We start from the raw sequence: 17,734 nt of genomic DNA, 5'->3' as shown, positions 1-17,734 counted from the left end.
GGTTTCCTTGTACTTTGCTTGTTTTGTTCTCATTTTTTATTTTTTTGAAAACTTGGAATTATTCTCTAATGCTGTTCTGTCCATAAACAGTCCTTAAGGGAGTGCAGGTTTTTAGCGAGGGAACTACTTGTGACCTTGTTGAAACTATGCTAGTTGCCGTTGAAATTAAGGTATTTAATATTTTATTTACACAGTACCAATTTTTGCGTCTCATTTTCAACTTTGGGGAATATGGCTATTGTTACAATGCCTAACTTCTATGTCACCCTGTTTATAAGCCATTCATAAGTAAGATTTGATGACTTGAGTTTTGAATTAATCATTGCAATACTATTCATCTAATATTTGAACTAGCGTCAGACAAGGATAAAACATGTTCGTCGTATGTCATTAGTTATTAATTGCAATACGCTTAACCTAGGACAGGATATGTGGAGCTAATTTCAAATTTTCTTAGAGGTCCATATTGACTCATGTAGTGGAGATTCAGTGTCGTCCAAACTTACTAGCCAAATACGAAATCTCTAAGGAGGCCAGAGAAGACATCTTCATAAAAAAAAAATGCAATCTATGAACCGAGCATATTTCTCCGATTATTTCCCTTCACTTTTCATTTTAAAGACCCCCCCCCAAGAAAAAAAGACTCAGGTTGCTAGCCTTTAATATACGTAGCCTTTAATAAAAACTAGAGTGTTGAGAATCAACACCTTTAAAAAAGAAGAAACCCGATTGCATTAGAAATTATTGGTCTTAGACGAATCTATATTTGTCCAACAAAAATTAGTATAAAAAAATAAATCATATAAATTCTACAGCAACTTATAACTATATGCTATTTTTTATCACTCATTATACAAATACAGAAGAGAGAATAATGAGGACTTTTCTTCCCAAGACAGTGAATGAACAAAACCTATTTGAATATTTTGGCCCTATACCTAAGGGCCGAAATTGGATAACACAAAAAACACTTACAATAAAGGTTCTTGATTAAAAATCCGTTTTTTTAAACAGTCTTGGCATCATTACTTCGAAAATTTCAGCCAAGACTGAGTGATAAAAACTAACATTTTACAAGCTAAAAAGGTTCATTCATTTCACTAACTGTATTTATTAAAAATTGAATAATTTCTTATTGCGATGTTTGCCTTTTTATTTATTTGAAAATTATTTACGCAAAAATGTTGTAATAAAATAATACAACTTAGTTCCGAAGCACCGCAATTTTTAATAAATACAGTTGGTGAAATGAATGACCCTTTTAAGCTTGCAAAATGTTAGCTTTTATCACACAGTCATGGCTGAACTTTTCGTTAAGAAGTAATGATGCCAAGGCTATTTAAAAAACAAAACAAAAAAAACGGATGGTTGCTGGTGGTGCTGGCTGAGATGCCTGAGGAGGAAGGCGAACGGGACGAACTTTGATTTGAATCATTTTGCTTTAAGAATTTATTTATTTCTATGGATTTATTTTAGTCAAACATCAATGAATGTTAAACATGAACGTGAAAAGAGCATTTGTCTGTGAAACAGCTGATGTCTAGGATTGTTTTTTTCTTTGCGATGTTTTGGAACTGAGTTGTATTATTTAATTACAACATTTTTGCACAAATAATTTTCAAATCAAAAAAAAAGCAAACATCGCAATAAGAAATTATTCCAATTTTTAATAAATACGGTTAGTGAAAAGAATGAACCTTTTTAGCTTGTAAAATGTTAGTTTTTATCAATCAGTCTTGGCTGAGCTTTTCGAAGTAATGATGCCAAGGCTATTTTTTAAGTGTTATTTTTATTTGCTGAAGACGGCCCTTAGATATAGGGTCGAAATATTCAAATAGGTTAGTTCATTCACTGTCTTAGGAAGAAAAGTCCTCATTATTCTCTCTTCTGTATTTGTATTATGGAAAGGCAGTGTGGTCTTCGTCATTATTTATTACTCATTATTCTTAAACAACAAAATATTACTCAACATCTGATAGGAGTAAATGGTTTTCGTGCAAGTAGAACGTGTTTGTACAAATTTACAATCCCTCCCCCAAAAGCAGGAAAGCAGTGTCAACTTGAAATATACTTTACTAGGATAAATTGCAATAAGTGCAAGACCAAATTATAAGAACTCTACGCGATTTTTTTTTTCTACAAATACAAAAATTATCAACATTTTGAAATACACTATAGTATAAAAGTTATTGTAATTGGACACTAAGAACAATTCAAAGAATTAAATTAACTACCATCAAGAATTCTATATACAAAATTAATTATTACACTAAACATAAATAAAACGAGTCTTACAAAAGCAAAACTCCCAAGAATTAAAAACTGGCATTTCAATTACAAATCCATGATTAGAGCAAAAAAAAAAAAAAAAAAAAAAAAAAAAAAAAAAAAAAAAAAAAAAAAAAAAAAAAAAAAAAAAAAAACACTGGGCAGATATAATACCAATTTTTGCTTTTCCTTGAAACTGCACAAATCAACAAAAAAAGTTCATTTCTCTGTTTCTTCCGTATGCTTTGTTGCAGTCAAGTAACAAATCAGCCATTTCCCTAAAATTGAAGATAACTTAACTGCAAAACGTAATAATTACTGTACATTTAAGACTAAAATTTGCAATATAAAATATTAATTCAGCAACAAATCGCTTATAACTTAAAGCCACCCATCGTTTCAATTAGCTATTTTTTGTTCTCGGTCCAGCAATCAGCCTTACAAATGAATATATTCCATACAAAAAAAGAGAAGCTTTGAAACTTCAATTTTGAAATTACAGGCTGCACAAAAGATATAACATATTATTGTTTGAACAAGTATATATAGATATATAAAAGAAGACAGCTTTAGATTAGTAAATAGTTATAAACTAGGGTTTATAGCCAGCCATGTTGCTGAGTAGGAACCGAATTTTGCAGGGAATGTCTTTTGGAAGCCCATGATTTGAACTTATCTGTTTTTCGGTGTCGATGGATTTATTAGATAAATATCTGGAGATTGAGATGCCGATCTATTTTCTTTTTCCCTTAACATTTTAATTTCAAGGGATCCTGTAGCACAAGCTGCCGAAATATGTAATTAAAAACCTCAAATAGTCCAAATAAACCCCTTGCAAAAGATCAAAATTCTCTAACCATCATTTTAAATACAGTCTTTCAGGATCCCCCTCTAAAGTGGTCCAGGGACAAGTTTACCTGGGTCATCTCTCGCCCCCTCCCCACTTCCCAAGTTAAGATTTGGCATGAAGGTAGTGCCAGATCTAGGGGAGGTGCATATTGGGCACATCAGCTTTCAGATTTTTAGACAATAGAACGTTCTTTCTTTTAATCAAAAAATCGTGTATGGGATAAGTATATATGTTGGTAAGTAAAAAAAGAAGGTAAAGTACATATATTTTTATGATGCCTTAAAATAACTTTATATTCAAATACAAAATATAGTAAAGGTGACCGGGTAATGAGGACCATCCGCTATCAGAACGGTAGATTTACTAGAAATTTCTTTTTTAACAATTTTTGATCGACTGGCAGATTTACAGATAATCTGGCAGAACACATGTGGAAACACCATCTAATGGATGAAAACACTCTTATAAGCCGTCATCGAGAAAGGAAAATAACACACACAAAAAAAAACAGCGGAAACAACCTTTAAATTCAAGCCTTTACTTTTCACAAATGCAAATTGTGGCACTGTTACCGAGCCATTAATTAATCACTAGTTTTCATCAAATCACTAGTTCAAATTAATCACTAGTTTTCATTAAATTATAATTGAGGCTGAAAAAGTAGCTGAAATATGACGAAAATTTCTTATTATCTTCTCTCGTTGCTTATTCTTTTAACAATTTACGAAACATTTGTAAACAGGCCGCATTTCTGCTTTGTAGATATATGTGAATAAATTGGAAAAATTCGAAATAAAAGGAAACAATCACAAGAAACTGGAGGAAGAATGTAACATAGGACGTCTAATAATACTAAAAGAAAGCTGGAGAAAAAAAATGTAGCCTGGAAATTTTGGTAAAAGAGAATATACATATACGGTATCGAGTAACTAGAGTCAGATCCAGTTGCTGGTCGTCCTAAGTCCAAACAAACTATATGTAAAATGCTAGTTATGAACTTACAGTTTGTGACTACATTCCATGGAAGTTGATGGCAAATTATTGTTTCGAAAAAGTATGAACAAATAGAACTTACCAATCAACACAAACAGAGATAAGAATGACACATGCTGCATCTAACTAAATAACTGTCGTTTACTAAAAAGACGCTGTAATTTTGGACACTCATTACATTCAACCTTAACAATCCATCGTTAATGATTATGCTTACCGACATTCTTTTCAAGAGACACGGATACAAAATTCATCCACCTCTAAGAATGCTTCAGATAAAACTAGCCTCTGTGCAAAAACAACAAACTTGACTACGGGTCTACGAGAAGACAAGTCCAAAACGCTCTTTTCTACAAACAAGTATTCCACAGACACAGAGGTGTTATGATGCCTGAACGGTCAACGTCATCGCATTCAAGACAAAGGAGTTATCAGCTACCCATTGTAAGGTCCAGGTAGACATCCTAACTTACTATCCTAACAGCCTCCAATGTCAAAAATAACCAAAAATGAACAGAGCAAGTCTTAGACCTTCGTTCATTACCATTTTGTACTTATGTTGTAGGAGAAGTGCCATTGACATTTAAATTGTTTCACCACCGATGAAAATTGTGTATTTTATCAGTTCACATGCCGAAAGTTCAGCATTATGGTCATTAAATCCAGAAAAAAGAGGAACACAAGATATAGTAGACGCCCCAAAAGTGAGAGACCAAATTGAATTTACTAGCTTTGATTATAATTGTGTAAAATCAGTCCAATCAATTCTCCATGAAAATTATGACAGATTTCAGATAAAAGCTCAGAAGAAACGACAAAACAAAGACAGGTGGCTTTTGATCACTGCTACACTCTGAAAGGAAATTAAATGTTTACGGTTCTTTAATACCAGTTGAAGTATCCCAGTAATACAAGAATTAAAACTTCCTTCATAAATACACTGATAAGTATAAAGTTTCACCTAACCTATCTTGGAATAATAAATAAAATATTAAAATGACTCGTTTTGATGCTGACTCCCTAATATCTCGTATATTAGCGAATTAACATTTTGCAAATTCAATAACTGGTCACCTGGTTCTACGCTTGTGCTAAGGAGTGGCTGCTTCCAAGAGTAGAGCTCAGGTCCGGGCAGTAACTGAATTGTTGAAAGTAGGGTGGCTCTACATCCTCGCTGATGGCGCCAAGTGGTCCTTCTGGAGGTGTCAGCTCCACAGATTCACCGGTGAACTCAGACTCAAAGTACCGTGTATCGATATCAGAAACAACTTGAGGCTTAAAGGGTGGTGGAACCTAGAAAAAAAAATGGATCATAAGCCAGTAAGCCAACAATCACCAATCAAATAATAATAATGATAAAACGTTCAATTTGAACTGACAGAAATCCTACATTTTCGAATAACAAATTTTAAGACAAAGCTCACATCAGTTACCATACTGTTATAGCATTGTACTTTTATAAGTACTAGAAACTAGATATCTAACCGAATCTAAGGGGTAAAGCATATATTCATTCCAAGACGAAAACTCAAAATATTTTTTACCCCAACATTTCTCGTTTGTGAGCTAAAAGTACAAAAATTACAATCTTTTCTCATTATTTTAAGGAAACCTTTGTATATACATATTCGATATATAAATATTTCTAGAGACGACACACACCTTTTCTTCTTCAAACAGATAGAAAGAAGACACTCATGTCTAAAAAAGCAACTATACCTCTTTGCTGAAAATAAGTACTGTTCCCTCTTTGTGAAGTTATAACGTCTCTGAGGGATTTCATCTCTACTTCAAGACCTAGTTACTTACACAGAGCCGGCATGCACATGTAATTATGCAGCATCTATGATCCCCATGAAAAAGCGAACCCGCCATTAAATAATTACGGGTCGCACAAGGCCTCAAAAAATAAAGACTGATTCTATGCAAAAGCTGGAATGACCTCTTTTCTTTTTTCTTGCCTTATAATGTTTAATTTCTTGATGTGTCTTATTTTTATATGTAGACAATTCTTGTTACTTTGTATTTCTCTTCAGCTGCGTATTTATTAAGCGAACACATCAAGCTCTGCTCTCTGTCGGCTAGAGTCGAAATATTGATGGAACTAAGTGTTTTAATAAAGATTTACTCTACTTTACAAGTTCTCATGCCTGATCTATAGTATATTTCAACCCGTCGATAAATTGCGCAAATTAATGAATATTCGCATAAATAAAGATAAATGTATATAATTTAACGTAATTAAAAATATTAGTAATTAATAATCTATAGTAAAACTATGACTGTAGACTAATTAGCATATTTGTTTTTACTAATACAGGGCTGATGTTCTAAATTGTTTCCTCGCTTTTTATTTCCGTAATGCAGCAGTTAAATTATTGCTATTACATTCATCGCGTTGCGGAGCAACACTACAGCTTTCGCAGTTGTTTTTCCTGGTTATCAACTGTTCTTAGCTTTAAATTAGTTAGATATACAAACTTGAAATTTCTCCTGGGCATGGGTATCCTGAAAAGGTCCAGAAGAGTTCCAGTGGAATTCGCAAAATTTCCAGCAATGTTGCAAAAAAAAAAAAAAAAAAAAAAAAACAGTTCATTTTCCTCACGTTGCAATCCCTCGCTCTTTACGCTAAAGTTTGACTCTTTGCCACAATTCTACTTTTTAAAACAATTAAAAACTTTTGCGTAAAGAGCGAGGGATTGCGGAGGGGACAACCCATTTCATATACGGAGTAATTTATGTTCGTTTTAAGTTTTAATGTCGCTCCTTACTTTCAGTTTAAAAACTAGTTTTTTTTATTTTGAAGTTCTGATTTTGTAAATTCCCTATATTTTGTCTACGTAGATAACCTAAACTTTTTTACTAATGAAATGACTGAATACTCACAGAGCTTGAAATTTATCCATGTGAAACCCTTAATAAATTCCCATAAATTTCACTTGAAAAACAACCTTTTATCCAAATTTCGAATCAGTTCAGATTTTGTTTTTTCTAAAATCTTCGCTTTTGATATGTATTATATTATTAGACGTTCAATGTCCACTATTCTTTCTTTTGTATGTCCTCGAGAATAAAGAATGACCAAGGGCATTCTAAATCATTCGTTGTAGATTAAATCGGACGGTTAGAAAAAAATTATCTACATATTATACATATATGTATTCATGCGACCGCTTGGACTTTGCAGGCACTGGCACTAAAACCTGTCAAGTACACCTGCACTAAGACAAAAAAAAAAAAAAAAAAAAAAAAAAAAAAAGAAGAGAAAAAAATGGACCTAATGAGTCTGGCTTCTGAAAAGTCTCTTGATTCTGAAATGGCTTGTTAAGAGATAGATTATCGACAGCGGTCTGAATGGTGAGATTTTAATTTCTATAGAAAATTCGACAATCAAATGCGAGAATCCAATTCGTAAATGAAAAAAGAGACCCGTGTTAGGATTTTAGAGTAGCCCTTTCTTTATACCAAAAACATATCTGCGTCAGAGACAATATTGCTAATAGGCGTTACAACAATAAAGTGCGCGGTAACAAATAGCGTCTTGTATAACGTGTCGAAATTGAACTTTGGGAAGGAATTCGGATTCCTCCCAAATTAAAACGTTAAGAGGAGGTGGGATAGATTTCTTTCATAGAATCAGTTATTAAGATCTACCCAATATTCAAGATCTTTTATGCACACACGTTTATACATCCCCATAAAGAGACAGGAATAACGGATCTTTGCCTCTTGTCCTAGAACAAATTTATGAAGAAACAAAAACAAGCACTTTTGTTGTTGTTTTTATTGTGTTGTGGGAGCAACACTTTGGTTTTGTCGTGTTTTTTTTTTTTTTCTCGCACCCCGATTTCAGCTTATCCCTAGAAAGTGATAAGGGTCTAACCTCTGCAGTTTTCACTGAAAGTGTGGACCTTAGTCCGGATTGATGAATATGATTTTGTATTTTGGAAAGCTTCGTAGAACTCTTGCTTGGGGCCAAAAATCTATTGTTTCTACCCATTTCTGTTTGTGATTTCAGCTGAGTTTATCATTTGGTTTTTTGCACTTGGGATAGCGGTAAAGAAATGGTATCAGATGTGCCTCATAAACTTTAAAAGTTCTCTCATTACTAAAGAAATTAGAGTTTATCCTTTGCTCCTTTCTAAGTCATGACGTTAGAAACTTGGCCTACGTCAAAAAAGTTAACTTTTGAACTAAGACAGATAGATTTTTTTTCGACGGTAATCGTTAGCTCTTGATGAGCTGATCTAAGTACATGTCATCCATTTTTTGGTAGAAAAATTCCTTCATGAGATATACCAGTTTCAAAGTTTAAAGGGGTTGACAACTTCAGTAGTAAGGTACACACTGAAACCAAAAGTGGCCCGATACCAATTGTGAGACATACAGGGGAATTTTAAGCAACAGAGGGCTGTTAGCTCATAATCATCTTCGGCAATGAGGGGTTCGCAACTTTTGCTAGTTGGTGTACCTATTATTTGTTTCCGGTGTATTTGATGGTAAACCAATTTGGTTCGAGTGGTGAGACATGTAGGGGACTTGTAAGTAACAATCGGCTCTTAGGCTATAATCATCTTCAGCGATGAGGGGTTTGCAACTTTTTTAGTTGCAATGAGGGGTTTGCAACTTTTGCGAGTTGGTGCACCTAGTATTTACTTTAAGATCCTTAGAGATTAACAGCTTCAGCGTTTAATCGAAGTGAGGAAACGAAACCGAAGTGTTGCTCTGGCAACACCTTACTCGACGAAGCCGAACAAATGTTGCCGTAACGCCTCACGTTGGCCATGCAACGTAGATCTAGTGTGAGTTGTGTTTTGACACTAATGTCCACAAGACCCCTATACAAAACGTACTTTGTATATTATCACACTATACTGAGAGTTTTCCATTATAAAAAAAACAAAAAAAATGAGAAAGAAAGAAGTAAAAAAAAGAAACTAACCCTTCGGGCCAGAAGATCATTCCAACTGATTGGCAGAAAAAATATATGTCTCTGTATTTCCTTGAAGTCATCTGGACCACCACCAAGCCGACGGGTAGGAGATTTTGTCAGCATTCCTGATAAAAGATCCTTGGCTTCTGGACTGAGCTTTGGAGGAAAGCGCACCTTGGAAGGAAAGAAAAAATACGTAAAAAGCTTCATTATATAGCTTTTCTTAAATTCTTTTACTGAAAAAACAACTATTGCCAGAGGCAATGTGTCTTAATGGGTATGGAACAAAGACAAAACGCTGTAATCTCCCATTATTCCACATTAAGATAATTTTCTTATAAAATCATAGGATATCTTCTCTTCCAAGAGACATTGTATTCTACAAGAATGTCGCATTTCATCAGTACAAAAATATTATCTCTTACCATCTTTGAGAGAATATTTTTTTTTTTTCATAGCTAAACATAGTTTAGCTACAACATCAGAATAGGGCCCAACTGAACATGATTGTAGACAGCTATTCGCCAGTAGCTTCTTTCGAGAAAAAATTACCTGAAGTAACTGAATTAAATTAACTGATCTAGGTTAAATGAAAGGAAGTTTTTTACAAGCCATTTTTAGCAATAAAACACCACAATTAGAGTAGAATACACAAAAGACATCAATGACAGGAACAAACAGAAATCGAGAATAATGATCCTATAGCTATGTAATATAGTCTAACTGCTTCAGACCTTACACGAATACAAACAAGACAAGCAACAGAAACAAAAAGGTATAAAAAAAAAATAATATGACTTCACTAAATATTTGAACTAGGGCATAAAAGAAGATGTATTTATTAGCAAGTTTCTTTGAATTGAATAATCCTATCCCCAACAGCAAATGAAATGGTCCACGACTTTACATCTTAGAATAAAACAACTATTACTGGCACTTGGCAAGAAGCCAAAAATATTTTCACGAAAGGACTAATAGGTTACACTTAAAAAAGACGATTGCTCATAGCCTGAGATGGGAGCAGAGCCTTAAAAATAGATGGACTAATATGACGGTTATTAAACTCTTTACTTGCAATAAGAATTCAGTAAGAATACAGTACATGTCTATCGCGGTATCACCGTTCTTGTGTTAGAATATAAACTACCAGCGAAAGAATAACCCGAACTAGTGGTGCTGAATTCGTGAAACTGCATGCGTAAATGTTGACGAAAATTGATCAGATTGAACAATACCTAATGCCAGAGAAACATCAAGAAGTTAACGATTATTTTGCTTCTGTTTATACTCAGTCTAAACCTATCCAAACCCTGGATGCATCCCTGTCTTCGATTTCTCCCAGCTGTTCTCCTCATCTTCAATCTAGCTACATATCAGAATTGAAGGCTCGCTATACAATCTTAAAATAAAAAATAAAGTCAATGAACGGACTTACAGAGAATAGAAATTCGAAAACAACGATCTTCAAGGTAAAACTATTTAACTCTATTTATACTTTAAGATATAATAACCTTGATTACATAACTGATGAGCCAGCTGACAGCTTTAATTATTCAATCTCTTCATCTGTTAAAATACAAAAAACAACCGGTACTTTGCTACCCATTCCAATATCTTTGGTAACCCGAAAATAATCTTTTGCCAAAACTCGCATTTTACAGCAACTGAACATAAAGACATTGAAAAAAAAAAAAAAAAAAAAGAATAGTATTCGAAAGAGTTCAATCTGGAAGATTTCGTCTGGTTCTCATCCATACCACAGACAATTACGTCAGTCACAGATACCTGGAAGTTCAAGTGGTTCAAGGATTGCAGCAGTGTTAATTGCAGCCTCGACTCAACCACGACCATGGTGACATAGTCAAGACTAGTAATATGATAACAAAGGTCAACATCAGGGATCCTGCTTTTAATCATGTCAAAGAACATGAAACTGAAAAAGTAAAAGGTTTTTGCAAGTTTGTATCAAATAGTCCCTACATAAAGGGAAGAAAATGGGAACATAGGACTGAATTTTTGCCAAGTGCTCTGTCAATATTTTGTGTTTTGGTTTATGATAATTATTGAACTTGTAAGAAAAAGTATCATATGGTCTTGATTTTTGGAAATGGGAAACGTAGATTTTTAAAAGAATATCGAAAATAAACTCGAACTTTAAAGAGCTTCATAAAAAAAACCCATCCGTTCCCTAGTGGCTCGTGCCTCCAGAAAAACAAGCGTATACCAAGAAAGGGAGTTAGTGACAAGGAATCTAATACAATTCCCTCCCTCGTCACCAGCCCACCACAGATATTCAATTTATGCCTTATGAAGACGTCTGTTGGTCATAATTTGGAAACCCAATTCCAGAGCAATTTCAAAGGAGGTAAATTTAGAAACTTGGCTATACTTGTTCATATGGATCCTTAATTCTAATATTAAATCCTTAGCGAACAAAATAGAAGAGCTACCAATGGAAATAGAAGAAACATTTCCATGGGTGTAGATCGTCTTATAGTGACAATGGAAACATTTCCACTGGTGTCGATTTTCTTTAGTGACAATGGAAACATTTCTATTGGTGTGGATTGTCTTTGGTGACAGTAGCCCTTTTAAAGGGGCATTTCAAAACCTGGTTTGCAAGAGATGAAGCCCTTCTTTACCAAGAGGTGAATCGAAACATTTTAAAACTTTTGCGTCCATTTTATCCTTTTTGTATAAGGTTGTGATAGTCTAGAATTAAAATGAGTCACGCCCATTTCATTTTGACATGGAAAGCGGAGTCTCATTTTGTCTACACAAAATCTCGTCTGAAACTGCAGAGGTTTCTTATCAAATTGTTTTTTTTTTTGTTTTTTTTTGTACAAAATCGAGAGCCTTAATACAGCACACAGGCTGTACTACCATGTTTTATCTAAGTTTTTAATAGAACATATAGAAAATAAAAATATGTACCGAGTTTTTTCATTTATTATTTAATAATTAACGACGCTTCTTGACTACTAAGGTCCCTGCGTCGGCCCTGCAGTGCATTCCTGCAGCGTGATTCGATCTCTGGATCCCGTATTACCAAGCTAAGGTCAAATCCACTGCGCCACCACAGGACTATGTACCGAGTTAGAAATGTCAATTCGAATATTAAAAAAAAAACTGTTGTTTTAACGAAACAAGAGCCATCTATATTGGAAATTTATAGATGCCGTACAGCATCAAGAAAAGGAACATGGAATAGAAAATCCACTTTTTGATTTATGAATATAAATTACGAGCCTATGTAAAGGCCTTTCCACAATCATGATAAATAGCCAAAACCAAGAATCATCTTCTAGAGGAATCAGCTAATGATCATATCACATTAAGTTTTTAGATAAAATTATACAATCAAATACACGGTTTGGTTTCAAGAAAAGTTTTACAATGAAGTTTAACTTACGAAAAGCCTTCACCATCTCAATTTAGGAGGGCAATATTCTACTTTAAATCCGAGAATATTATATTCATCTCTGCGTCCCGGGCTAAAAAGACAATTTTGATCATTTCATCAAAATTGTGAAATCCTACTTTTTGGAGAGCATCTTTCTTCTGTTTTGAGATTAGGCAATGCTGTATAAGATTGGATAATCGTTAAGGCATGTATTATCTGATAAAATTCGTATAACACCCGCATAAAAATTTGGGCTATACCTTTTCTACAGACATAACGCTATATCCATATTAACCTTTTCGAAGTAGAATAAAATATGTTGCTTGTACTACCAGTTTCCGAACATAAGGTTAAATGTGCCATAGTTTACTTTACTACTATTACTACCAACAACTCACCACAGCACCAAGCCGCTTGAGGCTAACAGAGCTATGCACGCTCTTCCTCCGTCCCAATCTATTCAAAACCTCTCTCTTTACACCCTCGCAGGAAGTTCCAATTTCCTTTAAATCTTTATTTATGACATCCTCCCACTCCCGACGAGCAAGAACTGCTTTCCGTTTAGCCCTAGACATTTGGCCGAAAAAGACAATCTTCGGCAATCTGTCATCCTTCATCCCCAGAACGTGCCCTAGCCATCTCAACCTTTCTTTCATTATAGGCCTAGAAAGCAGGATTGAACCCCATTTTTCGTACAGCCTACTGTTTGAAATACGGTCAGTCAGCCGGGTAACCAGAACAATCCGTAGGCAATTTCTCTGGAAAACATCTAGTAAATCTTCATCCGTTTTTCGGAGCGCGCATGCTTCAGAGCCATATTTCACCACCGTCATCACTGTACCTTCCAATATTCTAATTTTGGTTTGTAGACTTATCTTCCTATTCTTTCAAAGTTTTTTTTAGACTGTGAAAAAACACTCTGAGCCTTGGCTATTCTACTTTTAATATCTTCACTGTTCCCACCGTCTTTACTAATAATACTACCAAGGTAAGTGAAGCTGCCTACCTGATCAATCTTTTCGTTACACAACGTCACCTTTTCATCTTTATTTATTTAAAGCCTTAGTGACTTAGTCTTCTTAGCATTAATTTCCAAACTTCTTCTAGCACCCTTAACTCTGGCCCCGTTCCTACCTTTAACTGGGACAAGTCCGGATTGACTACTCACTCTTAATTTATTAATATGCCAGTACAATATTTTATTATTATGCCGTCTAGCTGCATTTTCCAGATCTTCGGCAATTTTATCCTTGGCCTCCACTTCACGCCTCCTTAACTCATATTTTAATGCTTTCTCCACCTTCTTTACATTCCTTTTGTTTTCATATTATCTATTACTCAGATAATTCTTGTATACATCCTGGAGTCTACCACCATCATAACTTCCCAGGAGGTACTTACCCTTCCGAAATTTCAGCTTTAAATTGGCCTTAAACACTATTAGACGGTGATCTTTACTTTTAACATCAATAACAGCACTCATATATACCCAAGTATCTTGTATTGATCCTACCAGTCTTCTATTTACTACGACATAATCGATAAGGTCTGAGGTCTTACCATCACGTGAATACCATGTCAACTTATGGGCCATTTTATGAGCAAACAGCGTGTTGGTTATAACTAAATTGTTATACCTACAAAATTGCAAAAGTCTGTAGCCGTTACTGTTTTCTTTTCCTACATCAAATTTATCCAGGATAGGATACCACCTATCCCTATTTCTACCAACTTGGGTGTTAAAATCTCCTAGTAAAAACACCATATTTCTATCTAGAACCCTGTCTATTTGCTCCTGTAGCTGTAAGTAAAATCCATCCGAGTCACTAGTGTCTCCGTCAGTCGGTTCAACAGGGGCATATACTACTATAGCTGATACCTTGAACTTTTAAATAACAAAATGAGCAATCAGTATTATATTATTAATACCTTCCTAGCATAAACAAGACTTAACAACTTCCTTGTTCATCATGAGCTCTACTCCCTGTCTATGCACCCCATCCTTCCTGCCTGAGTAAACAAATTCTATATCACCACATTTCACGCTTCCTATCTCTGGGTTTCCAAAACTCCTAACAAGTCCAGTTAGAATCGTATGAATTTGTCAGTGAAATGTCGAGACGATATTCATTCTTTAACGTCGTAAGATTCCATGTTTCAATTTTTATGTTCTTTAAATCATTGAAATTATTTTGGCCTCGGCAAAAGCAATGATCCCGGATGCCAGTGCAGGACGAGGATCAACTGATCTTCTCAAGTCCACACCGAAGCGGTTAATCCGGGCTTAGAACCGGACAGCAAGAAGTCCCTTGGACCTCCAGTATGAATGTAGGCTTTGTACAATCCTGGGCTATCTTGGTCACAACATGGTTTTCAGCACTTGGCAATGTTCTTCTATCAACAAGAGTCGAAATCCTGCACAGACAGTCCCAAGCTTATTACCTCCGACTCATTATATATTCATGCCTATAAATATTATGCTAGCACTAGGAGGCAAGCCATAGCGGATAAATTAGCTAGGAAGAGGTTTTTCAGCCCGAAAACGCCCGTCAAAACAGCCCTTTACAGAAGCCGCTGTCCATAAATCTAGATCTTACGCCCTGCCGCAGTTGTCCTCCTATAGAGGACACTCCTACGATGGTGTTCTGCGTCAACATGCAATTTAACCCGTTACTAGGAGGTTTGTAACAGGTTACTTTACCGTCAGTACAATAAAAAAGAGGACGAAAGGGGGAGGGGCTAGGACGGTTAAGCCTATATTCATATAGTTTGTGTGGAATTCTTTTTCGCATAAAAGTATATTTGAATTCTTTCTGTATATTCTGATTGTGCTTGGTTTGAAAATCATGTGCTTAGTCTGATAGCGAGTCTTTTTAATCAATAGTCTATGCTTAATTCATGGTATATGCTTTCAAAAGTTAGTTGAAGCAGGTTAAAACTGTCCATGTAAGTAGTGGAGGAAGATCCAAGAATATTTGTATAACGACTTTTCTTTATATGTTTTCAAATTTCACATTTTTGATTATATCTGGGCAAAACACTTGTTAGCAACTTAAAAAGCCTTTGTTTAGTTATGTATAGAACAAGCAAAACCATCATAGAAATAACAAAATGCTCCAATTACGAATTTTTTTTTAATTAAAATGTTTTATATATTTTGGATAAAATGATTTTAATCGAAAAAAGTAATTATTTTCTTTCTTCTGTATTTTGTTTTAGGGATATCCCGTTGTAAAATACAACAATAATTCACCAGCATACGTGGACTCAACTTGCCCTGATAACAACTCCGCGACAAATTTTTATAGGCACTTGATCAGTGATTCCCAAAAAAATCGGAAGTCACTTTCATGAAGATTCCCACACTGATTTTTCCAAAATTAAATCCTTTTCTTTAAATTTCATTTTCAACAAGTGTCAGATTTGAGGACCAACAAATATATCTTCTTTAATTTTTTTTACAAACTTTTGCTTTGAATATAAGAAGTCCTACCATTCCTAACCATGGCCTTTATAGAGTTTTAAATAAACCAAAGATTTAGGCGCGAAAGTTGAAAATATATGTTACGAAGCTAAAATAATAAAGATTTATAATATTTTCTTGTTCGGGGACGAGATTATAAGACAGCGTCTCTTTAAAAATTGACACAAGAATAAAAAGAATAGTTTCATTAGACATGTAGGTCTTATGTTTGTTCTTATGTTTATGTATGTCTTATGTTTGATTACTTAACTTTCCGATTTCACATATTCATTGATAGTTTTGAATATTTTAACTAGTGACCAGTATTTACTACAGTGGTGACGTAAATAGACGTTACAACGACAACTCCGCAACATGGCAATATTTGATTGAGTTCTTGGTCGTCAAGTAACAGCACCTGCGATAGCTTAAAGAAGAAGGTTAAAAACTTGTTTAGCGAGGAAAGAAGAAAGAAATTCTATCAAGAAATTATCAGATTAGGACAACTCAAACCACAAGGAAGAGGAGCAAATGTTCTGAGCTATATGACGCACGCCTCGCTTGTCTACAGTTGGTTTATTGGTTGATCTTTCACGTTAAAAGCCTCACTTAATGGTACACAGGGGAGTTAAGAGGTATAAAGATGGTGTAGAGAAAAATGGGTCAACTTGTGGATCCCATCAAAACCGACTGACTTTTTTGAAGAAGTTCAAAATTGCCAGAAAAATGGGCAAAAGCTGTGGCAGAATATGGATAATATTTCAAAAAATCAATTAGCAACCATCACAAAATAAGATATTTAGTTTCCAGAACAAATTCCCATTTTTTGGTTACAGGCCTTGAGAAAATGGTCAACTTCTAATTTTTTGAGTAATACTTGTTATACAAAAATGAAGCCTGGTCAAATCAAAATAAACAATTGGAATGAAAATAGACAAGTAATGCCCTTTCTTATTACATAAATTTTGTGGACCAATTGGTTAGGATTGGATGATAGACAACTCAGGCGTACTCGAGTAACGTGTCTGGATACAAAACAAGGTAGTATTATAAGCAAACCAAATCTGCCCGACCTGATCCCAACGTAATGTCACAACAGGTATTCCTGTCGGAATTGGGCTTTGAATTTATGGAGTGAAGGAGGAGGGACAAGTTGTCCATGGCACAAATAGGCAAATAATTAAAGCACAGAAAAAAATGGGAAAAAATCGTAAATATCTCTATACTTCAATGAGGATGGGGAAGGGGGTCTTTTAAATTACCTTTTCTGAATAGTTTTAAGTGTTTTGCAATTATTTCGAAAGGAGGGCACTTACCCTATCCCTCTACTGTGTTTGCAGGCACGATTACCAAATTTTATCTATTAACTGTGAATTAAGTTTTTGATTTCTATCAGAAAAGTTAACAACTAATGATCCATTACTATTTAGCTAGATAGTAATATTTGGGATAAAAATTTCTATTGCGTAAGCAGGTACTTACTTCTTCCATAAGAATGAGTTCAAAGAGGATATCATGATCCCTGTTGTAGAAAGGCAGTCTTCCACACATCATTTCGTACATAACAACACCGAGGCCCCACCAGTCTACCGCTCGACCATAGTCGTTATCTTCTAATACCTACAAAACAAAATATATATGCATGATAATAAACAATAGTGATTAAGGTGAGAGGGTAGTTTTTGAACATTGAACCAGCCTTTTTAGGCTATCAAACAAAAATAAAACATCGATATCAAAACTTTAAACTAACAAAATTATATGGTATGTAAGAGGGGCAACTCTCCTTCCTCTTGTTCCACACTCTCTGCAATGAAATTTTAC

At 34.6% G+C, this 17,734-nt stretch overlaps 1 protein-coding gene across 3 annotated transcripts in view; it reads right to left on the bottom strand.

Moving 5' to 3' along the window:
* Positions 1 to 2,425: 2,425 nt before the first annotated feature.
* LOC136029222 (RAC serine/threonine-protein kinase-like) overlaps positions 2,426 to 17,734 on the bottom strand; it is a 52,657-nt gene continuing 37,348 nt past the window's right edge. For all 3 annotated transcript variants that reach the window (XM_065707429.1, XM_065707430.1, XM_065707431.1), the window contains exons 8-11: positions 17,393 to 17,530; positions 9,054 to 9,218; positions 5,186 to 5,404; positions 2,426 to 2,546 (exon numbers count right to left, since the gene is read on the bottom strand). In XM_065707429.1, the coding sequence (XP_065563501.1) occupies positions 5,192 to 5,404; positions 9,054 to 9,218; positions 17,393 to 17,530 (516 nt within the window). In that variant the 3' untranslated portion in view covers positions 2,426 to 2,546; positions 5,186 to 5,191. The remainder of the gene's footprint in view (positions 2,547 to 5,185; positions 5,405 to 9,053; positions 9,219 to 17,392; positions 17,531 to 17,734) is intronic.

This window comes from Artemia franciscana, chromosome 7, assembly GCF_032884065.1.
Source record: "Artemia franciscana chromosome 7, ASM3288406v1, whole genome shotgun sequence".
NCBI lineage: Eukaryota > Metazoa > Arthropoda > Branchiopoda > Anostraca > Artemiidae > Artemia > Artemia franciscana.
The sequence above is the reverse complement of the archived record's forward strand: the minus strand, read 5'-3'. Positions and strand labels throughout refer to the sequence as shown.